The sequence below is a fragment of the Protopterus annectens genome, chromosome 4.part0 (assembly GCF_019279795.1).
Source record: "Protopterus annectens isolate FY-2018-M chromosome 4.part0, PAN1.0, whole genome shotgun sequence".
Taxonomy (NCBI): Eukaryota; Metazoa; Chordata; order Ceratodontiformes; family Protopteridae; genus Protopterus; species Protopterus annectens.
Window position 1 is genome coordinate 1,093,837,389 of NC_056733.1, and position 25,575 is coordinate 1,093,862,963.

Consider the following 25,575-nt stretch of genomic DNA (forward strand, 5'->3'; position numbering starts at 1 on the left):
AAAAAAAAGACTGCAGATGTAGGCTTCACAGGGCTCTTTTCTGTCCCAATCCCCACCCCATTCATGAATTGCAGCCAATTGCTGGACAAGTTAAAACACACAAACCTAACAGGGAATAGCTCTGCATGTAGGTCTAGGAAGGTGGTGTAACTGAATCGTCGAGGAAAAGCAGGAAGTAATTGCAGCTTTTCTACAGTGATTCAGCACAATCAGCAAAGTGGGATTTCTAAGTCCAACTGCTTTATAAAGTGGGCAATGCGATCATTAAGTTCAAACCATGAATGTCCTGCTGGTAACAGGAAAGATGGAAATCTTACCAGTATTAGAAATTAACCACTTTAATGTCAGTGAAATAACTAGCCAGATTATTTTAGAAATATCTCATACTTTGAATTACTTCTCTAAAACAATGTTGCCATAAGATATGTGTTTTATTCAAACCTGGATACATTTATCTAGCAAGATCACTCACAGAGGTTTAATAAATGTACAGATAAATAATTAATATTGATTAGTTTCCTTTATATTTTGTCATTCTGCTCTCCTATGTTTCCTTGCCTCAGCACACTTCACTCCAGATTTACCCAAGTAGAAAAGACAATTAGCACCTCATAAATAAAGATTGCTTTCTTTTGTTATTATTATTACATTACATTCAGAGCTGTAGCTAGATATTCTTGCATCCAGTGCCATCCTGATCAAGATCCCCACTCATACTCAACTTTAAGTTGACGCGCCAAATGAAGTGGTCTATTGCCTGAGTCCCCGGGGCTCAAAAAACACTGCCTCACAGTGAGAGACTCAGGCATCTTGTAACCTGCATGGCCTTCTGCTTCTGCTTGAATTTGAATGCATGTTTGGAGAAGATCCTGTAGCTCCATTCCCTCTGCACAGCTGAGTTCAAGCAAGGTACATCCAGCAGCCATGGGGAGGGAGTGGGGGGTGCAATCAGGAGGAGGAGTTAGGTTGGGGGGGCTTTAGTTTTAGGGATAAGGTGTAGAGTTTAGAATAATTGAGTACTTTAGGTTCAGGTAGAACAGTGGGAAGGGGGTTTAGGGTTAGGCAGCAGGAGGAGAGTTTTAGGGTTAGGGAGCAATTTGAGACTTAAGTTTTAGTGTGTGAGAAGGGAGTTTTAGAGTGAGAGAGCAGGAGGAGAATTTAGAGTTAGGGACGTTGAAGAGAGTTGTAGGTTTAGGGAGCAATTAGGGGCTTTAGGGTTAAGGAGGGGATTGCTATCGTTAGGGTCAGTTGAGCTAGAGACCAGCATGAAGTTTTAGGTTTAGGGTTCTTCTAAGGCTTTGCAGTGTAGTGAACTTGGGTTAGGTGATATAAAGGCTCTTTAGTTAACTAGGATCAGGCTAGTGGGAGTTAGAGTGATTACCAGTTAGAGCAAGTGCGTCACAGGCTTCTAGCACATGAGAACTAGAATACCTGCTACCATTTATGCCCTAAACAGAGAGCTGCAACACTTCATTTCAGAATGCAAATGAAATACCAGCATTTCAGATAAAGCACTGAATGACAGTGCGTGCTACAGTACCTCACTTATGGCTGTAAATGGAATATCATCTGTTAATTTACTGAAGACCAAGTGGCATCTGCCCATTCCACCCCATAACACCTAGATGCTCAGGGTGGCTGCCCCCTTTGCTCCACACCCACCTATGCCTTTTATTAAATTTGATTGATGTCAATAATCCAGTTTTGTTCTTTTAAAGTTCATAAACATTCTCTCTGTCTTATGTCTACCCCTTCCCTCCCCCTTTTTCTGACTATTCTATGTTATTTTAAATGTCTCACTGGATTCCTTTTAAACCAACAATTCTGATATTAAGTTCCATGAGTCAAGAATCTTATCTGTAAAAAGTAATTTCATAGATCCAGAAAACAGTTGGTCTCTATAATATGCTTCCCCTTTCCCTTCCTTCCTTTCTCCTTCCTTTTCTGAATGCCCTTTCACATCTTCCATCTCTTCTGTTCTCAGTTTAGAAGCTGTCTAGCTTATTTAGCTTCTGGTCATATTCATTCTCTTCATTCCATGAATGCTTCTGGTAACTTTTCTTTGGACCCCCCCCCCATAGCCTGATTTGCTTGCCTTTTATGTTGTCTAAAAATCCATCCTTATAGTACTCAATGTGTGGTCTGACCAAGTCCCTTTACAGTGTATGCATTAATCTCTTTGCTTCTTCAAACAGCCACCCTCAGGTTACACCCCACCTTTTTGATATCCTTTTCTTGCTATGGTACTATCAGTCCAAATCCCTACGACTGATACTTAATTTCAGAATTGCTGTGGCATAAGGGCTGCACCCTGCACTTGTTTGTATTGAACCTCAACTACCACTATTCTGTCCACTAATTCAGCCTTTGTAAATCCTTTGTTAGAACTTCCCTCAAACTTCACTGCTACACCTATCTGTGCCCATCAGCAAAGTGGTTTATTTGTGTTCCATTTCTTCCCATAGGTATATCTGAAAAAAACACACTGAAAAGGAATGGATCCAAGTAAGACACAGTACTCCTTTAGTTACATTTTAATTCCTGATATTACCCTTACCATACTGACTCTCTGTATCCTATATGTCAACCATACAGCTATATCTATCCAGTTCCTCAGTCTTTATCCTACCCCTGGCCCCTCCAGTTTTCTACCAGCCACCAGTGTGGGACCAAGTCAAAGGCCTTGCTAAAATTCAGGTAGCCTGTGTCTATGGTTCTCCCATATCAAGTTCATATGTAACCAGGTTATAAAACTGGATTAGATCCAGCTGACAGCATCTTATGTCCATGAACTTGTGTTTGTTGCTGTGCTGGAAATTGTTGCTCTTTAGAAATTCTACCAACTTTCTGCTCAGAAGTCTATCCCTGGCTTTTCCTAACCCTATTGACAAGCTAAGGAGCATGTAGTCCCCTGGATTTAGTCTGCATATCCCTTTGTACAAGTGTCTTCCAGTGCTCTTTAACACTTCTGATGCAACAGAATTATTCTTATTATTTATATTCCAGCATTGTTACATCAAGAGGCATTGGGTGGTGCAGTGGTGCAGTGGTTAGCATTGTTACCTCATAGTAAGAGGTTCTCCGGTTCAATTCTCAGCTGGGGTGCCTTCTGTGCAGAGTCTGCATGTATTCCCTGCATTGTCTTGGGTTTCCTTTGGGTACTCTGGCTTCCTCCCACATTCCAAAGACATACGTCTGGAGTGTTTCTCCCTGGCTTTCTGGGCCTCTGCTGAAAACTGGCTCTGTCCTAGTCAGAATTTCCTGGTCAACAAATGTTAAATAAACATATCTGTCTATCTATAAATGTATATCTCAAGAAAACCAGTAAAGGGCTAGGTTCATAGATGTAGTCTGCATTATGCAAAATCATTGCATAGATAAATACATAGAGAAGGCCTGCATACAATTCAGAGATAACTGCACATTAATCTTTTGAAGCAGTCTTTTACTGACCAGGATGGGATGTGGTGCAAAATATATGTGACAAAATAAAATACCAGCAACTCAGAAGCACCTGTGCAGAGTACCAAATCTGCCCAGGTGTACTGCTTAATACTTTGGCTTTTTAATTACCCCAGATTTTGCAGTATTTCTATATTTCTACACACATCTTAAAGTAGTTTTTATGTTGTTATTGCTTATTTATTGCTGTCAGTTTGCCTTCCTTTAGATTCTTATGTTGCAGCTAAGTTTACTAAGGTATGTTGCATTTCAGATTTCTTAAGAGAAGTAATCCTCTTGCTTGGAAATTATAGTTTTTACAACTAAAAACTTGAACTTACCCCATCATGAATTTGCATCCTCCATCGAGTTATACTTTGTTTTCTGAAAAAAAAACTTAGTCTTTGACTGCTATGCTTTGGCTTAAATGACTTTTTGTATTGTTTGTTTGTATTTTTAATGCTGTTGTATAAGGAACTGTATCTATTTTCATGCTTTTATGTCAGGATTTCTGAGAGAACAACGCCTCCTTTATATGCCATAACTTGTTTCTTCTGTTTCACACATCCACACATTCCAGTTTCCTATGTTCTTTCCAAAAACAAGAAATAAGAGCAAAGGAAATCTCCAAGCCCTGAATATTCATAGATTGTTTAGTTGTTATCCATAAATGAACAAGGGCAGACTCTTATCTGAACAATTGTTTCCTATATTTATGAAAAACAAAAATTAGTAATGAAGCATGTACTTTCCAAATTATATAATGCAAATGCATATAATTTTGTTATAGCAAATAAATTAAAAGTTTTACTTCAGTGGTTACTTCTTGCTTTGGGGCAGTAAGCACTACATATATTTTCTTTAGGAATGTTTCAACCTAAGCTATTCTCTTGACATGGTTTATAATTATGTTCACTCCTATAGGAAGCATTGCAAATCACATTGTCTTTTGAGAGGTATGACAGTTTTCACCCTAGATGCACATCTTAGTTTGTTGCATTAGTGGCACCATTGTTTTTTGTCAGGTTGATGCACAACTTTTTGTTCTACTCACCTGTAGAGTAAGGAATACAGAGGCAGGTATCTATGGTGAAGGTGGTAGTAATGTCATATGACGTACTCATTGCAACCATTGATCCCTGAATCATACAGCTGCTGCAACTATATGATCACCTTTCTTCCTTCTATCTGTGGTGTCTGCATACTTATGTTTTAGGCATTTTACCAATGACATATGTTTTCATCCTGTAGTTTGTACTCATAGTTGGGAATATATACAAGACTTTTTTAAAATATATTTCGGTCTTTGATTGCACCGTTTAATCTTGGAAGGAGTTATAGTGTTTTACAACATGTTTCTGTTACTAGTATTATATAGGTATATGCCTAAGTAATTACAGACAATAAGCTGATAGACACTAATATTTATTTTTTTACCAGATTGTATTTCTTGCCAATGAACTGTTCATCTATGCTGTTTTTAAAAACTTCCAGGGAATTCATGGTTTTCACATCATCAGGCAAACCATTCCACTGTAGGTATTATTCATTTATTAAATAAATTTATACACTAGGTGATAAATGAACATGTCCTGTCTAAGTTCTGTATGGAGATATTGAAGTTTCTACCTGTATTTCCCACAGAAAAATCAAAGTATCAAATTGAGGTTTATTTCTGAATTCCATATAAAATGGAGTGGCCCCCTTGTGCCTTCCTGTGAGAGAGGAAAAACAGTGTCAATGTTTTTAAACTATCCTCATATCACTCTTTTTAAAACCACAGCTCTATTCTTCTATTTCCTCTGGATTCTATGTAATTTATTAACCAGATGTCATAAAAGAGAGGAAGAGTATGCTATTGCTGATCTGATCACATTGAGCAATAATAGAATTGTATTACATGAAACACAGTGATTATGCTCCGATATCCAGAAAAAGGCAAATCAGTTAAGCACTTCTATAGCATTAAACCCAGTCTTAACAAATGTTAATCACCCCTTGCTTCAGTTGTTAACACTGGATATCATGCTAGAAACTTAAATCTGCCAGTACTGACCAGCAAACTACAGAGGCAGCATGGAAAAAAATGTTTCTACCTGCTGTCGTTGTGTAACATAAGACAGTATGTTACTGCCTTTCTGACAGTGCTCAATAAGTGTTTTATAACCTTGAAAGCATGAAAAACACTTAGCACTTTTTTTCTGTAGTTAGTAGTACATGGAGCAGATACAGCTCCATCATTACAAAGAATTATGAATGGGTCTCAGATCATAATCCTTTAGTATGTGTTCTCGGCATGGAGCCAAATAAAACTCTCCGGGGTCTGGTGCAGATAAAATCAAAGGTTTATTACAACTATTTCAAATAAAACATAGTTAAAAATGATAAGCATTTTCATCTAACTTACTATAGACTTCATCCAGCTGATGAACTCTATAGTAAGTTAGACAAAAGCGCTTATCACATTCAACTAAGTTTTATTTTAAACAGTTATAATAAACTGTTGGTGTTATCTGCACTGGAGCTTGGAGTGTTTTATTTGGATTGGTTCTTGACAAGGATGCCAAGATTCACCTCTCAAGCTTTGCTCTCAAGGTCAATTTATTGGCATTCATGTCACAAATACATAATGGGTTATGATTAGCGACCTGCTTATAATCCTCTCTATTATGACTGGAGGTGCTATCAGGAGCTGTAAGTATGGAAGCTATAATCTTCCCAGTTTTAATGCATAGGTCATGTATATGCAAGTGAAAAGAAAATAATTGTTGCTCAACAGAAACTTCAAAATTTGAGGAGAAAAAATTTAGTTTGAAGCATCATGAAGTCATAGGTTTGTCAAACTTACGAAAATTAAGTCCTTCCACAAGCTTGATTTCTTTCGTTCCTTCTTGATGTGCTCTGCTTCCCATGTACATGTCAAGAATGACTGACCGCTTCTCACTGTAAAGGGAAACTTATTCCACAGTCTTGGTAGGCATTATTCAATATATCTGTTTTTTTTTTTTTTTTTTTTTTTTTTTTTTGTAGTATTTGTATTACCATTAATAAACACATATGTTGGAGTCCCTATCTCAAGCAGTCTTCATGAATACTGATTTTTTCCCACTTTATGGACTAGAAATCTTTGTTTTTTTTCAAGTTTTCTGGGACAATAGCTGTTTGTTGTACAGTTGCTTAGTTTGTAATTTAGGCAGTAATTTTGACTATTTCAACTCATCTACATATTTACAGATTAAAACCAAATCAGGTAATTATGGGTCACTAATGTAAATATCAAATAATAATGATGCTAGACTTGCACCTTGAGGAACACCCATTCCTGCATGGTTGATTGAACAATACTGATTGCCAAACCAAACAATTTGAATCATGTTGTTCAACCAGCCAGTCTTTTATCCACTCATCAATTTCCTCATCTAGGCTTACTGGCTCAGATTTTTATAATTACATCATGTGATCAACTGTTTTAAATGCCATGCATATACCAATAAATATTACTTCCACCTGAAAGCCTGAATCATTGGTTCCAATCATGTAGTTCCAGAATATAAAAATATTTGATGTGGCTTACAGATACTTTCTGAATGCAAAATGAATTATGTCAACACTTTCATTATTTCCCAGCGTATCCGTTACTTAATAACAACCTGTTTTTCTTTCAAGAATTTGATACCCTATTCAAAAGGCTTATTAGTCTTAGGAGCTAGACTTAGTTTTAGCTTTCTTAGCCTTAGAGATGGGGGTTGACAGTTGCCTCCTTCCCTTCAGATATTGCAGGTCAATATTATAAAGTGGATGTTTTGCCTATTCCTAACTCTGTCCAGTCCTGATTTGTTATGATGTCCAAAACACTAGATTTCTTTTGCCTAAATTCTGATTAAGAATTGAGATATCCGTGCTCTGTTACTATTTTTACCTTTATTTCTGATTTTTGAATTTATTAGACTGACTGTTTTATGTTCCTTCAAGCAAAATACAGCTGACATAGAATATGCATCCATATGAATACAAGCATTATGATCCAGAATGCTGGTAAGTGAGATACAGTCTTTGGCAGTTGCTGGCTGATTGTATTCTAGCTGGGCAGGACATGAGTGGCAAAGTTGCTGTATGTATGGAGATATTGATAGGCACTGATGTCATTATTCAAATCTCTAATCTTATGGTGAGTACCTCAAGCAGCTGTATTTTTAGAACCATCTGTCATAATGTTATATAAATAGGGACAACTGATAGTGATTAATAGAATATTATTAAAAGTGTTACATTACCTTATCAACATATTGCTTCTGCATGCATCACAAGTGCAGAAAAACTTGAAAATGCAGATTCAGGGCTTCATCAAAGTTTTACAGACAGTCTTACATGGCTGAAAGAATACATACAGACCACTCATCTGTTTAGCTGGCAGTCTTCTATACCTGACTGAGTAGATCAGAATTTGCACTGAAGAGGTTTACTATACAAGGTGCAAAGTTTGGTCTCATAAGCCATTACACACATTACATTCATATCACTTTCCTATAATACTCTAATTTATTCTGGTTTGTTTTATAGTCAGTTGAATCAAAAAATGGTTCTGGGAAGATATACTATGTGTAGAGTTGTACTCATTTTCATTTAAATGAAATGCAAGTACTCAGGGACGAGATTTCAGAGTTAGAATTTCACTTTCAGTAAAACAGAACTATGATGTTTATAAGGGTATATCATACATTATATAATCTGTGATCTGGCTTTTATTTAACCTATTCAGTTATGAACTTCTCATGTACCTTGCACAAGGTATACTGTTCTAAGTCTTCATAGGATCATAGATTAGTACTAGGCTAACTGCCCTTGCGAGCCGTTTTAAGCCTAGCCAATTATCCCTTGTGAGATTCAAACCCCGCACCTTGTGTTTGTCAATTCTGTACAATAATGTCTGTCTACTGATAAATGTATTTACTTTTTCCAAACAGATTTACTATGATAGTTAACCTCCCTCAGGGTTGACTAAGGAAGAATCACTCTCGCAACCTGTAAGACTGAAAGTTTAATAAGCAACATCCAAAGGGTCACAAAATATACAAAACTCTTCCTTCTTATAAGAACAAGTTATTCTGTGACACCCTGATGTGAGGGCAAACTCACACACTCCTGATGCTCATAGATACTGATTCCAAGTCCTCACTGACTTGGAAAAAAAGGAAAAGGTTGAAAAGAAATAAACTTGACATTCCTTCCTTATTTGAGTACAACATAGCACTTACTGAATGACCAAGTCATCAACAAAATTCCCTTAACTTGACAATTATCTTCATGCTACATTATTCAGAGAATTGCATAGCAAAACTCTAAGAACAGTTGATTTCTCCTTTTGAATGGTTAGAGCTCAGTTAGTCTTTAGCCCCTTTTCACGGAAGTGGAAGGACATGTTTATGTGTACTTGGTGAAATTTAGCCAGGACACCAAAAGAACTTCTCTGCTCTTCATATTAACCTCTTCCTTAATTTCTTTCTTTTCTCTCTCTCTCTCTCTGTCTTTTTCTTTCTTTCTTTCTTTCTTTCTTTCTTTCTTTCTTTCTTTCTTTCTTTCTTTCTTTCTTTCTCTCCTTTTCTTTGTGATGGGAAATGGAGAGATGAAAAGCTTTATTCAGAAGAGAAAGGCACTAATACTTAAGTGGACAATGATAAAAAATGCTGGAGTTATGCAGGAGATGTTTTATTGACAGAAGTCAGTTTGCAAGTAGAGCATTAGAACAGTGTCTTAACAACGTAACTAGAAATGGTTCAAATTCTTGAGGTGGGTTGCTAAGAAAATTGAGGCATTGGGTAGCTATAGCTGGCAGTGTATTGTCAGCTGCAAGAGTAAAGTAAATGATTAGAGAAGTAGATGGCAGTAGGGGACTAGCACTGAAATACTTTGCAAGTTACAGGGATCTGTTTCATCCTATTGCATGTCAGCTGTTGGCCACACTGTAGCAGCAGGGTCTGCATTTTCATAAAAAAACTGGGAAAAACTGCACTAGTACTAAAAGCATAATATATCATCAAGCAGGTATTCCATTCTGAAGATCTACTAAACACTGAGATGTAAAACTGAGATGTGAAATCATTTTGAAAGGGGAAAGGCCCCTGTATTCACAGGTGGATGACTTGATTCTTCTTCCCTTGGACTAACGCATAACTCTGAGACAGACAGACAAAAGGAAAGACTGAAAAATACATGTTATTTTTGTTAAAGCTCTATGGGTCCTTGTTAGTGAAGTCTATGTTTTGGTTTACTTTTCCAAAAATCCAGGCTGCTGCAGTGCTAACACAGTTCTGACGTGAATGGTCTGTAACCTGAGTCCTGAGGTGGCAGTTCCTCTGTTTAATGAAACCAAAACTGGACCTCGCTGCGTACCTCTACCTGATCCACTTAAGAGTAATCCGTCAGGAGTCCTGGCAGATGTAAAATACTGCAGGAAACTTTGAAGACTGCTACAGAGTTTGAAATAGACGATGTAACTGTACTTGGATAAATGCAAATCCATGCTGATGATTTATGTTTTGAGACAATGCTGGAACAAGTGCTATATATTGGTACATATAGCACAGTAAAATATTTCTACCTAAGAATAATTATTTTCAATGTCATGAAGGGATGATGTAGCAAGCACGTGATTATAGGTAGTTTGCAGTAACTATAATAAAATTCCTTGTTAGGGGATCACAATCTGAATGAAATGCTGTTCATATAAAATAATCACAAATTACAACAGTAGTTGTGCTGTTTAGAAGTACTGCAGCGGTACCAATGGTCACTTAGCTTCCCCCTACACACACAAGTACTGCAGCGGTACCAATGGTCGCTTACTCTTAGCCTACCCCCTACACACACACACACACACACACACACACACACACAATCTCTTTTCGGTGTCTTCTGCTGGGGTGCTTTTATACGTGTTTCCCTTTCATGGCTCTCAACTGCCCAGATTTTCCCTGAATGTTCATATTTTTGTTTCATATTTTTGGTCCCTTTGCCAAAGAATTAGTGACTTTCTGATAAATCAGAAAGGACTGAAGTCACTAAATAATGACAGATATTTAAGTTTCAGAATTCTTATCTATCAGAAAATGCATGCTAATATAAAATATTTTATTGTAGCGACTTTGAGTATGTAAGAACAATATTTAAAATGTGTCCCTATTTTTGGGCGTTTATTCCTCCATTGTTTTTGGTTTTATCCAGATTTCTTGGGCTAAGAGGTTGAGAGGCACGTTCCCTGTACTTAGCTGAGCAAGTCGTTTATTGCACAATTTATTTTAGAAAATTGCTACAATATGTCTACTGTTAGTTAAATCGAATGGATTTTCTCTCTCACACACTTTTACATCTTTAGGTGTTTTACAACACCTAGTCTGGTATCTGCAACAAACAAAAATAAAAGTAATCAAAATTGTTATTTGAAATATCTAACACAATTAAAACAAATACACTATATATATTGAAATTATGTTTTAAAATCATGTTTAAGTTCGTAAACCGTATTAAAGGAAGCTGTTTGTATATGTAAGTTGCAGAGTTTGTCCGTTTTTTTAATTTTTAGTGGTCTACAAGAGCCCTTTGGAACTGCACATGCCATCAGAAGCAGATTTGTTCAGAGTACTTGCCTAACTTTGTTGACTATATAAACTACAACATCATCTTTTTATACTAATGAAATCTCTAACTGAGCCAGGAGTTGTACTGTTAGGGTTCTTCTGGGCAGCAGCTGTATACTGAATAATATTACTATATTATTATTGTATTGCTGTGTTTTCTAAATCGAAACTGGCATGGCATTCTTATTACAAGACTACAAAAGGAAATGTATTTTTTTCTGTGTTACTTTATTTGATGACTGAGAATTTAGTTTTTTCCATGAAACATCGATTCATTTATTTTTCAAAACACTGTGTGTCGCTGTTGGATTACAGTTTTGCTGTTGAGTATTTTTTGAAGAAACATCCTGGCCATTAACTAACCCGCCTTCAGTAGGAATCGCTGCAGTAGCGTAAGAGACTTTCGGGAGGTCAGACTTCAGTTATAACACTCTTCTTGCTGGTGAATCAACGGGGCTGTTAATCAGAGCTGGGACTATTAATGTTTATTTCTGTAATGGATGTCCTGGACTTACGCATTTTTACTCCAGACAAGCAATTGAAGTGTTATCTTCTACTCCTTATACTATGCAGCACAGTTGATTCTACATTGCGATATTCCATTCGAGAAGAGCTGCCCAAAGGGTCTGTGGTCTCCAATATCGCCAGTGACCTGGGAGTGGACCCTGGACTGTTATCTAATGGAGGGGCGCGTATTGTTTGTGAGGGCACCCAGCAGTACTTTCAGATAAATAAAAATACCGGAGTATTATTTGTAAATGAAAGGATAGACAGAGAGGGGATATGCGAACAGACGGCTAAGTGTTTGTTGAACTTCCAGCTAGTGATTGAAAATCCATTGCAGCTACATCAAGCAGAAATAGAAATTTTAGATGTGAATGATAATTCTCCGACTTTCCCAAAAAATGAGATCGTTATCTCTGTACCAGAGCATGCAGTTCCAGGAACCAGGTTCCTTTTAGAAAGTGCCCAGGATTTGGACGTGGGTACGAATTCTGTCCAGAACTATCGAATTAGTTCAAACGAACATTTTCGTTTGGATGTTCACGATGGAACCGATCAGAACAAAGGTCCAGAAATTGTACTAGTGAAGCAGTTAGATTATGAAAAAACACATACGTTGTTATTACAACTGACTGCAGTAGATGGTGGTGAACCTCAGAGAACCGCCACAGCCGTAGTCCAAATAATTGTTCTAGACACCAATGACAACCCCCCTGTTTTTAATCAGTCTGTTTACAAAGTAAAGCTTTTTGAACAAAATACCAAAAATTTTGTGGCTGTTAAGGTGACCGCTACAGACCTAGATGACGGGCCTAATGGTGACATCAGTTATGCATTTTCTCGCATTTCAGAGGCAACCAGACGGATTTTCAAGATAAATAGCAAAACCGGGGAAATAACAGTGGCTGATCCATTAGATTATGAGGGCACACACGTTTATCACCTGGAAGTGCAAGCCACAGATGGTGGAGGTTTGATGTCATATTGTAAGGTTGTAGTTGAAATTACAGATGTGAATGATAACGCTCCAGAGATAATCTTAGCATCCGTCAGAAGTCCCCTACCCGAGAACTCTTCTCCTCAAACAGTTGTAGCTCTATTAAAAGTAAAAGATTTAGACAGCGGGGGGAATGGAAACATTCGTTGTTTTATAAGCAACCAACAGCCTTTCAAATTAATACCTTCTTCAAACAATTTTTACCGTTTAGTAACCGACGGACAACTTGACCGTGAGAAGGTATCAGAATACAACATCACTGTCACAGCAGTTGATGATGGGTCCCCTCCACTTTCTTCAACAGCAGTTATACAGGTACAGATTTCTGATATTAATGACAACCCACCGGTCTTCAGTAAGACATTGTACACCATGCAGGTATCAGAGAACAACAAACCTGGAGCTCTTATTGGATCTGTTATGGCAACTGATAAGGATTCTGCTGAGAACGCACAGGTATCCTATTCACTTATTGAAGAAATTATTACAGGTTTCCCAATATCTCATTTTATTTCAATTAATTCAGATAAGGGCAATATACATGCAGTCAGACCGTTTGATTATGAGCATAACCAAAACTTTACATTTCGTGTTCAAGCTCGGGATTCTGGTACTCCCACATTAAGTAGTAATACCACCCTGAAATTATACATTTTAGATCAAAACGATAATGCCCCTAATCTGTTATACCCCTCACCAAAAGAAAGCTCCTTTTCTGCAGAGATCTTACCAAATAATGCAGACGTGGGATATCTTGTCAGCAAAGTCGTTGCTGTTGATGCAGATTCTGGACAAAACGCCTGGCTTTCTTTTCACCTTCAGAAGGTTTCAGATCAGAGTCTTTTTTCAGTAGGATTGCACACCGGGGAAATAAGGACAATTCGGAAGATGACAGAGAGAGACAATACCAGACATACACTGATAGTAGTTGTTAAAGATAATGGGCAGCCCTCGCTTTCTGCAACAACAACTGTGAAAATTGTAGCAGCAGAAAACTTTTCAGGTCATTATTTGGAAAATACAGACAAGGACCAAGTGGATGAGTTTGACTCCAGTTTAACAATTTATTTAATTATTTCCTTAGCTGTTGTGACTGTCCTATTTCTGGCTTCAATAATATTGTTACTGACATTCAAAGCCTACAGAATAAAGAAATCAAAACATTCCAATGCCATATCTCAAAACCTACGGGATTCAAATATTATGAGTTTCAAAACAAGCCATTTTGATTCACTTGCAAGAGGAACTATTCACCAGGATTACCTGCGAGAAGTTCAAGCCAATATGGATCCATTAGGTAGCGACATGAGGCACCAGGTGCTTAACAAGGCAAAACCGTGTACCGGAAATGAACACCATCCCATGCTGATTGATATCAGCAATGCAAATGAGGTAAGGGAAAGTCTTGAGGGGTAAGTAGTATTAAACATATATACCTACATACCTGATTGTCTGCGTTTCCATCTGTCTCTCTTACAAATGAATACTACCGCTGTTCGAGTTATGAGCAACAGTGCTTATAACTTATGTTAAAATAATGCAGCTGTTATAAGTGGCAGTTTCCACATTGGTGTAATAGTAAGAACGCTGCCTGATGACACACTGTAATTATTCAAGTGTGTAAAGTGAAAACCTCTCAGCTTTCTCATTTCTGGAGCAACGTTCCTGTTTTCTGTCCTAATTTTCCCCTATACATAATGCTCTTATTTTTGCAGGTATGTCTTTATTCTCATGCATGATTTAGCCTTCTCTCAATTTTCTGAATACCTTCATCACTTATGAATTTTGAAGTTGTCTAGTACACAGAAAACCACAATACATGACCAACATACTAGTGGCACCAATCATTTAAAGAAAAGGGACACACATCTTACATCTCCTGTTTTTAGAATAAAAAATAAATGATATCGTGCGGTAAAATTTTGCAAAAAATTCATTAAGATGTAAAAGATTTTGCACTGTCTTTGGTAATGTGCTTATGTTTTTCCACCATTTTTGCATTCTCTGTTTTTTAAACATGTGTATGTGTTTCTGAGTAGCATCCCAGATGGATGAGTTATGTTTCATTTGATATTCAAATTTTATGCTAATGAGATGTCTAGGCTTTGGGCTGGATGTACCTACAGGGCCTTTGTTCCTGTTGTCAATGTCTGCTGGTTTAGTGGTATGGTAAACTGACAGGATTACAGTAATCACTTAATATATTGGGTATTGAAGAATTGTTAAGTGTAGAGTCAATTTGAAGATAGCATTTGTCAAAATATCATACTGTGTTTTTTGCTTTTGGAAAGCCTTATGTCTGTCTCACTGACACTTTGGGTATAAGTGTTTAAGGAGCCAGTTTATTTTTATATGTGTAGCATCAATGTTGATCATAAAAATGATGTATTTCAGTTTTAATATTTTACATCTTATTACAAAACCATTAATGGTTTCACTCATAATGAAGTCTTGTTGCCCTAAAAATTACCGTCAAGTGAAAAGGGTTTAAAGGAACATATACTGGGGCGATGAAAGCTGCAATGTTTGGAATTCAGTCATAAGCTTCCAGTAACTCAGCTTTCTCATTAAAATTTTGTTATTTTCCATAATAAATAATGGTCCATATTTAATTAATTGTCAAATATTAAATAAACTTATTTAATTGGAAACGGCCAACTATAATGCCCCAGGCCAATTCCTTAGTAAATCACATTGCTTTATATTAATTTCAGAACTATACAACTGAAGAAGAAAAAAAAGAAGCAGATGTTTAAGAAGGAATACGGATGTTGTTAATTTGTACTTGCAAGTAACTGAGTACAGTTAATATGTGGGATAATGCACATAATGTATATAAACATGCAAGGGTTTTGGGAATAATACCAGTTGATGGAAAGTCTTCTGATATGAGGGATATTAGAGGGTGAATGTTCTTAGGATGAATAGTAGTGGAATAGGAGTGACATGAGTGAAACTATTCCACAATTGTAGGGGCAGTTGCACTAAAACCAAGCCTTTGAAGAGGTATTAAATGAATGAGAATTGGTATTACAGCTAATACTAAATGCAAGCCTTCTTTATAGTTTGACAATACTAAGTACAAATTTTGAGTCACCGTTTTTATTTTTTGGCTTTGGTATAGCAACAAGATGACATACTGAAGCTCTAGGGTTCTAAGGAGAGTTTCTATAGATAATAGTTTGTGATGAGGAACTGCGATCGTGAGTACAAATAATTTTGTGAGCAACTCAAGGTTGACTTACTACAACCTCTTAGCACAAGAAATCTGGGAAAAGTAAAAAATAATGGGGGGAAAGGCTCCTCATAGGGATTCCATGAGTAAATGTTGTGCTCCTGAGTATGTCATCCTTTGGAGTTGCTTAAGTTGGTGGTAGTTCAGGTGAATGAAAAATATCACATGGCAAGTATTGAAAAGAGTAGGGGCACTTTATTTATCTTTATACAAGAAATAGAACTGTTACAGGAACATCACAAAAATACAATTATATCTAAAAAACGTCAGATAACAGATAAACAATTCTAAGCTGTCTTCCTCCCCTCTTTTTTCCATAACTATTTGTTCAATTTACTCAATATTAAATAGCAGTCCCAAAGTTTGTTATATAATAGTTTATCACATCTGGTAAGCCAAAGCATCCAAACACAGTGCCCCTTTTTATGGGGGTTCAGACTACATCTCCATGAAAAACTAAAAATATGTCTAATATATAATTTTCTCTTTCTTTTGAAAAGGGGTTTACATTACCCACACAGCCAAGTTTACCAAGCATGACACAAAGTAACAAGTATACCAAGCATGACACAACGTAACAAGTATACCAAGCATGACACAAAGTAACAAGTATACCAAGCATGACACAAAGTAACAAGTATACCAAGCATGACACAAAGTAACAAGTATACTTTTATTTTGGTAGGACAAAGAAATGCTTTCCATCTATTAGCTATATTGTTGGCCATATTTAATAATTCATCCCTCTGTTGTAATTTCATTTCCATATGATATACCGAATATCTGTATGCTATCTGGGTGAAAGGTAATGTTAGAGAAAAACTGTAATATGTTCCAAACCCTTTCTGTTTCTCAGTGTTAAAGAACAACCCTACAGTATTCAACATATGTTGCAAAGCTTGAAATAATGACAGTAGAGCTCCTTTATTATTATCTTCTTCTTCTTTCGGCTGCTCCCATTAGGGGTTGCCACAGCAGATCAACTGTTTCCATTTCTTCCTGTCCTCTGCATCTTGCTCTGTCACACCAATCACCTGCATGTCCTCTCTCACCATATCCATAAACCTTATCTTAGGCCTTCCTCTTTTCCTGTTACCTGGTAGCTTCATCCTTAGCATCTTTTCCCCAAAATACTCTGCATCCCTCCTCAGCACATGTCCAAACCAACATAATCTTGCCTCTCTGGCTTTGTCTCCAAACCTTCTAACCTGGGCTGACCCTCTAATATACTTATTCCTAATCCTGTCCATCCTCGTCACACCCAGTGCAAATCTTAACATCTTTAACTCTGCCACATCAAGCTCAAACTCCTGCCTTTTTGTCAATGTCACTGTCTCCAACCCATATAACATAGCTGGTCTCACTACCCTCTTGTAGACCTTCCCTTTCACTCTTACTGGTACTCGTCTGTCACAAATCACTCCTGACACTCTTCTCCACCCACTCCATCCTGCCTGTACTCTCTTCTTCACCTCTCTTCCACACTCACCATTACTCTGAACTGTTGATCCCAAGTATTTAAACTCATCCACCTTCCCCACCTCTACTCCCTGCATCCACACCATTCCTCTATCCTCCCTCTCATTCACACACATATATTCTGTCTTAGCCTGCTGACCTTCATTCCTCTTCCCTCTAGAGCATATCTCCACCTCTCCAGGGTCTCCTCCACCTGTTCCCTACTCTCACTACAGATCACAATGTCATCAGCAAACATCATAGCCCACGGGGATTCCTGTCTGATCTCGTCTGTCAACCTATCCATCACCATTGCAAATAAGAAAGGGCTCAAAGCTGATCCTTGATGTAATCCCACCTCCACCTTAAACACATCCGTCACTCCCACCGCAGACCTCACCGCTGTCACACTACCCTCGTACATATTCTGTACCACTCTTACATACTTCTCTGACACTCCTGACTTCCTCATACAATACCACAACTCCTCTCTAGGCACCCTGTCATATGCTTTCTCTAAATCCACAAAGACACAATGCAACTCCTTCTGACCTTCTCTGTACTTCTCCATCAACACTCTCAGAGCAAACATCGCATCTAGTACTCTTTCCTGGCATGAAACCATACTGCTGTTCACTAATCATCACGTCCCTTCTTAACCTTGCTTCCACTACTTTCCCATAACTTCATGCTGTGACTGATCAATTTAATCCCTCTGTAGTTATTACAGCTCTGCACATCACCCTTATTCTTAAAAATCGGTACCAAAACACTTTTTCTCCATTCCTCAGGCATCCTCTCACTTTCCAAGATTTCATTAAACAATCTAGTTAAAAACTCCACTGCCATTTCACCTAAACACCTCCATGCTTCCATAGGTATGTCATCTGGACCAACAGCCTTTCCGTTCTTCAGCCTCTTTATAGCTATCCTTACTTCCTCCTTGCTAATCCACTGCATGTCATGATTCACTATCCACACATCATCCAACTTTCTCTCCCTCTCATTCTCTTCATTCATTAACCCCTCAAAGTACTCTTTCCATCTGCTCAACACACTCTCCTCACTTGTGAGTACGTTTTCCTCATTATCCTTTATCACCCAAACCTGCTGCACATCTTTACTAGCTCGGTCCCTCTGTCTAGCCAATCGGTACAGGTCCTTTTCTCCCTCCTTAGTGTCCATCCTTTTATACAACTCTTCATACTCCTTATCCTTAGCCTTCGCCACCTCTCTCTTTGCCATGCACCTCATGTCCTTATACTCTTGTCTACTTTCTTCATCTCTTTGACAATCCCAATTCTTCTTCGCCAGCCTCTTTCTCTGTATACTCTCCTGTATGTCTTCATTCCACCACCAGGTCTCCTTGTCCTCCTTTCTCTTTCCAGATGTCACACCAAGCACCTTTCTAGCCATCTCTCTTACTAGCTCTGCTGTAGTTACCCAGCTATTCAGTAGCTCTTCACTGGCACCCAGTGCCTGTCTTAACTCTTCCCTGAACATCACCTCACAATTACCCTTTTTCAATTGCCACCATTTGATCCTTGGTGCTGCCCTCACACTCATCCTCCTCTTTTTAATCACCAATGTTATTCTACAAACCACCATCCTATGCTGCCTAACTACACTTTCCCCTGCCACCACTTTACAGTCTCCAATCTCCTTCAGACTGGCCCTTCTACGTAAGATATAATCCACATTTGTGCATCTTCCTCCCACTCTTGTATTTCACCCTATGCTCCTCCCTCTTGTTAAAATACATATTCATCACAGCCATGTCCATCCTTTTCACAAAATCCACTACCATCTGACCTTCTGAATTCCTTTGCTTAACACCATACCTACCCATCACTTCCTCATCCCCTCTGTTCCCTTCACCAACATGCCCATTGAAATCTGCTCCAATCACCAGTCTCTCACCCTTGGGTACAGTCATCACCACTTCATCCAACTCACTCCAAAATTTTTCTTTCTCATCCATCGCACACCCAACTTGTGAAGCATATGTACTAACAACATTCATCATTACACCATCAATTTCCAGCTTCATAAACATCACTCTATCCGACACTCTTTTCACCTCCAAAACACTCTTAGCATACTGTTCCTTCAGGTTAATGCCTATGCCATTTCTCCTTCCATCCACACCAAAACAATTTGAAACTGCCTCCAATACACCTAGCCTTGCTCCCCTTCCATCTGGTCTCTTGCACACACAATATACCAACCTTCCTTCGGTCCATCATATCAGCTAGCTCTCTCCCTATACCAGTCATACTGCCAACATTCAAAGTTCCGACCCTCACTATCACAGTCCTAGCCTTTACCTGCCTTCGGGCATGCCTTCTCCCTCTTCCCCTCCTTCGGCCAACAATAGCCCAATTTCCACCAGCACTCTGTTGGCCAACAGTACTGGTGGCAGTCATTGTTAACCCGGGCCTCGACTGATCCGGTATGTATTTCTGTACTGTTGTCTGCATGTATGATTTGGCAGAATTTTATGCCAGATGCCCTTCCTGACGCAATTCTTCCCAATTATCCGGGCTTGGGATCGGCACAAAGAAATGCACTGGCTTGTGCATCCCCAGTGGCTGGGTTTCCTTTATTATTATCAATAATGTTAAAATCATCAGCATAAGAAATAAATGATGGCAAAGGTACCTCAGGTATTATATTCACTGTAGAGCTTAAACACTGATTCAAGCACTCTTTAAGAACTGCATTCATAATTAAAAAGAATAACAGGCTACTGAGTGGGCACCCTCGCTTAACACACCTATAGACTGGAATTTTTCAGCCCAAATGTCCGTTAACTAATGGTCTGAGTCAAGAATTTCCATAAATGCTTTGCAAGACAGATATAATGCAGTCATGGATGTTATAATGTTTACAATGTCCCATAAACTCAAAAGAGCTACTGTGTCAAAACCTTTTGACACATCACAAGATAGTAAAAGTCCATTATTGTGCTGAATACTAGAAAGTATTTCTTGTAACAGCATCAAGACATTTTAATAGTCTTTCCATGCATTCCAAAACCCCCTGGATGAAATAATTTCACAGTAATTTTGGTTCTGTTACTGATGCATTTTACAGAAAATTTTATATTCAGTATTAATAAATGTCAATAGCGTCCATTTAGTTAATAACATTTATTCTCCTTTTTTTATAAATAAATTTCAAGATACCTTCACAAACAGTAGTTTCATTAATAATAAACTTTAGCCATTCATTAATCACTTGTAAAAAATGCTTTTCTGAAATGATGGCATTGAAGTATAGTAAGAAAAGGCTGTACCACCCAGTCCAGGAGAGGTGTTAACAGTAACTTTACTTAACACACTGTTCAATTCTTCTAGAACTATAGGTTTGATTATGATTGTATTTTCATAGTCAGAAAAGGTTAGAAGGGATTATACCCCCTTCAAGGTTGTGTATTCTTCATACATTTTGGCTACATCCTGCTCTACAAAGAAAGAATATCTTCCTGCATCTGAATATATGTATCATCAGGACAATGTAGGCAATCCATCAGACAAGTCTCTTTGATCTTCAGACTTCTTTCTAAAGAATTAATGAATGAAGAGTTATTATGGTGCAAGGAATATACATAATCTTTAGATACCTTAGCATGTTCATTTTTTCCTTTCAGTTCACATATCTTTTCCATAAGGCAATAAAGCTTATATTCTCACCCTCCATAACCTGTTTTCTTTCCTATCCTAGTGCAGCACACTTGCTTGCCTCTATCCAGTGTTTAACCACTGTATATCTGCTTACGTACATAACAGTCTTATCTACACATTCTTACTTTCTACTCAATCTAACCATACTCTTACTCTCTTATCACTTATATTACCATTTCTTACTGTCTCCTTTAATTAAAATATCTCAAAATGCTGCATCACAATGACAATCTAATCTCTGTAGCATTGTTGTTACTTGTTTCTTATTGAAAATTTTAATTTTAATAGCCTGTATGTAATATAAATGCTATTTCTACATTATAAATATTTTTGTGTAACTAACTAACTTCTGGAGCTTTTCTCCAAATGTTGTTTTTTTTGTACTTTAATTACTCTCTTTACATTGTATAAATAACTGTGGAGCTTTTCTCCCCGGGCCTCTGCTGAAAAAGGGCTATCAGCTCAGACGGACAAACCCGGTCAACAAATGTAAAATAAATAAAATAAATGAATGAATGAATGAATGAATAAATAAATAAATATTTAGTTTTGCAAATAAGCCATCATTCAGTCCAAGTAGTGCAATAGTTAATTAATGTACAGTGCCAATGCCAAAGTCGTTTTCTTTGCAACTTCCATAAAGCTGTGTCTAACAGACATGCAGTAAGCTTTTTAACTCCTTTACCTACATTAATACATACTTTGTCCTTAAAGAAAATATCAAGGCTACATGATCTGACATCGAAATGTAGTTTTTTGGAAATCTTGGAAAGGAGTGCAGAGGAGTATGCAAAATACCATATTTCTATAGCCAGTGCCCTTCTAGTGTAAGTAGGCATAAAAGGACATCTCAGAAAATTGTAATGCCCTTGTTAATCTTTCCTCATGGATTTCTAATGTGGCAATTTAAATCACTCACTAAAGTAATATTCATAGAGACAGACGCATATGGCTTTAACATAAGAAACAATTGTTCACGATTTTTCAAGTTTGTATCTGCAAATACAGTGATAAAATGATGAGGCCAAAAGGGCATATAAAATTGCAGATAAGAAGTCTACCAGGAATAGGAATAACTGAATCTAACAATGTTAAACTATTTTATATAGTATGGCAATGCCGTTGCATAAATCTTGGCCAAAGGACCAAACAATTTTATGACCCCACAATACCTGTGCTTGGTGTTGTTGGCTAAGAGTCAACAAATAAACATAAAATCAGCAGATGTCTGCAGGATTAGTCTTACAACTTTTCAGTATGACTAAAATGCCTTTTCTACATTATACGTCTATTAACATTCAGGAAACAGTTAGGTTGTCATGTCTTTTTTTTGAAGACTGTTACCCTTCTTCAATTTTCTCTTTTTAACCCCTTTACCAATAATATTAGGAGCCTCTACAGTGTTGTCAACAAGCTCATTTGCTCTAGAAGCAGTGTTGTGCTAGTTACTTATAAAAGTAATAAGTTATTATTACTAGTTACTTTTAAGTTAAAGTAATATGTTACTATTACTTATTACTTTTCTAAAAAAGTAATATATTACTATTACTAGTTACTAACTAAAGTAACTAGTTACTGTTGAGTTACTTTTACATAAGTACAGTTTATCAATTCTCATATTCAGATTTACTCACATAGTACTTGTGTGTGAGGAATACATGCTTACTGCACATGAATATGAGTGTATTAAAGTTTTATACACAGTGTTACAATAATGATGAATAGCATTTTACAGTTTACAAAGTCTCACAGACTAGTCTTTATAGTCAGTGAGTCACAATTTAATACTTGAACCAAAGTACGCACAACCAGCAACACAAGACTCATAACAAGTTACAACCCATCAAATTTTCAACAATGTGCATTAGGCTAGTCTTCTAAAACTAATGCTGGGGATGCAAAAATGCTTATAGAAAATATCATATAGGTCTAACAAGACTGTTAACACAACATCAACCAAAATATCACTTTATATAACTGTTCACAATGACTACACATTCTGCTGGCTTGATGAAGGAGCAACTTTTCAAAGTGTTCGTCGGTGAGTCTATTTCTTCTTGCAGTCAGCACTTGTCCACCAATACTGAACAGGTGATCAACAGGTGCACTAGATGGCAGAGCTGTATTAGTGTTCAGAAATATCTTCTTGACTATAGGGTAACTGTTGAGAGAAGATATTTGTCTGGAAGGGTCAGCCATATACATTTCCATCTGAGAAGATATGCTGACACTGGCTGCTGTCGATTCTTTGAAGCTGAAGAAGCTGTCTTTGGCAGTTAATGCAGAAGCTTCAGATGACCCATGTGCATGCTCTTCCAGTTTTTGCATGGCATCAAGGAGCAGAGTCTTGCCTCTGAGTTTCTGCTCTTCACTGTCCATACATTGCAAAAGGAACTGTGGATGCACTATTCTAACCAGAATGAGCTCTTTACACTCCAGAAGGTGATTGAACCAAGCCTCAAGGCCTTTAAGAAGAGCATCAACTAGTGGCACAATAAGCTTCACAGACTGCCTGACTTCAGACAACTTGTTTTTCAGGCATGTAATGGTGGGGATCAGAATTCCCATGAAGCTTTTCAGCTCTGACTGCAGCCTGTTCAGAGCCATTGCCAGGGACTGCATTGCTTGCACAAACTCAGCACCAAAGTAATTTCTGCAAGCCTGAAGGTAGCAATTCCAATCTGTTCACATATCTCATTCAGCAAGCCTTCATCCTGTGTTGCAATGAGGTGAATTCTTTCCATCGCGTACAAAGTGGAATTCCATCATGTCACATTGGGAATAATCAATGCCAGATCACACTTATTTTGAGCCACCTCAGCAGCTTGGGTGCTGTGACTAGCCTTGTTCCAAGCAGCACAGCATTTGGCCGTGGTGCTTCTCATGATCTTTTTATTCTGTGCATCATTACAAGCAGATTCAGCATCTTGCATGGCAACTAGATTCAATGTATGTGCTGCACATCTCAGATGGGGAGGCAGTGAATAGGTGTTCTCACTTTGCCCTGACTGACTTAGCACAGCTGTCATGCTGTTGTAAATCACTTCACCATTATCATCCTCATCTTGGGACAGAATGCTTGTCATCTCTGAGAAGACAGCGAAAGCCTTTACAAAATTGCTGCCATTGTCAATAATTGTTGCACACACCTTTTGATCTATCTTGTACTTGATGGGAATGCTCTCAAGAGTTGATGCTATGAGATTATATGCATGCCTACCCTGTAATATGCAGCATGACAAAGCAGCTGACTTTCTTAAAAAGTGTCTTACAGTCGATCCAGTGGGTGGAGACACCAAAGAAACTACGATTCTGATGGGTCCAAATGTCAGTTGTAGTGTGCTGCATACTGTCAACATTCATGGTGGAAGAAGATGCAAGCATGTTCTTATCATTCGTAAGCATATTCGTGTACTTTTCTATAAGATCATATATCTGCCAAACCTCTGTGGTTTTGCTTAAAGTTAAATCACTGTCTTAAAGCAAATTCTTTCTCACTGCATCATTACTAATATCACAAACAAGCTTGTCTTTTATCAACTCATCTCTCAGATAATCAAATCTGCATGTTTTTGACTTGTTTATCAAGTCAGTTATATATGCTGCAAAAGTTTCATCAGGCTTTTGATCTCTTATGTAAAATAGTGCCTTTCCACTGTAATATTCATTTGAGGATTGCACATTTCTCTAAATTTACATTTTAAGCACTCAGTCTTCCCACGTTTCAGCCTGCACCACAATATGGCAGTCTTCCGCCTTCTCTGGATAAACAGCAGGTGCATACACAAATGAATCTTCTTTCTCAATGGCTTCTGACCCAGCTAAATTGATCAGAATAAATGTTTTTGTATGTGCGTCTTTATCAGAAAAGCAGCTGTATGAAAATATATTCTTGCTCAAACAATATCCAGTTTATTATTATTATCAAACAAAAACAGATCAGGTCTGTGAAATCCCTCTGCCATGCCAAATAAGTGTCAAACACACACCAGGTACTTGTAATTATATTCAGCTGTACAACAGACTCTTTGAAATAACTGTACTTTTTGAAAAGACTGCACTGTAATACTGCACACACTGCCAACACTTTGCATCCTTTAGATACTTTGAATAGGTTTAGTTAATGCGAAAAAGTAGTAAATTGTGAAAAAATACAGTTGTTTTCTCTTTTTTGAACATTTTATATGATTCTGATATTGTTTCAAATGTTTTTGTAATTATTTCAAGTACTTTTTTCAATACTTCGCAATTTTGAATATTTTGTTTATTCAGTAATTGGTTTGGAATGCTTTGCTTTATAGTCATTGAGGGAAAAATCATTTAAATAAGTTTAAGAATGTGGAAATATTTTCTGACCGGTTTACGAGTCGTTTGTGAGTCATTTGAGCCACTCTTGTATATGCCTCCATTTCTGACTGTACTCCTCATGGTTTTAAGAAGTTTTGACTTCAGATCCCATCTTGACAACGTCACTCATCTGGTGTATTCAAATAAGATGATGAGACGTGGGTGTTCATTTAAGACATTTATTACACACAAACACATCAGGATGGATGACTGGAACATATAACTTAAACTAACTAGCTAACTGAGTGACTGCTACACACATACATGATTTCA

At 37.5% G+C, this 25,575-nt stretch overlaps 1 protein-coding gene across 10 annotated transcripts in view; it reads left to right on the forward strand.

Annotated features, from left to right (window-relative positions):
* LOC122799766 (protocadherin beta-15-like) overlaps positions 1-25,575 on the forward strand; it is an 886,413-nt gene that overhangs the window by 440,920 nt on the left and 419,918 nt on the right. The window contains exon 1 of one of the 10 annotated variants that reach the window (XM_044069044.1): positions 11,482-13,968. The exons of the other annotated variants lie outside the window; for them this stretch is intronic. Within the exon in view, the coding sequence (XP_043924979.1) occupies positions 11,557-13,968 (2,412 nt within the window). The 5' untranslated portion in view covers positions 11,482-11,556. Of the gene's footprint in view, positions 1-11,481; positions 13,969-25,575 lie in introns of those variants that run through there. 10 annotated transcript variants of the gene reach the window in all.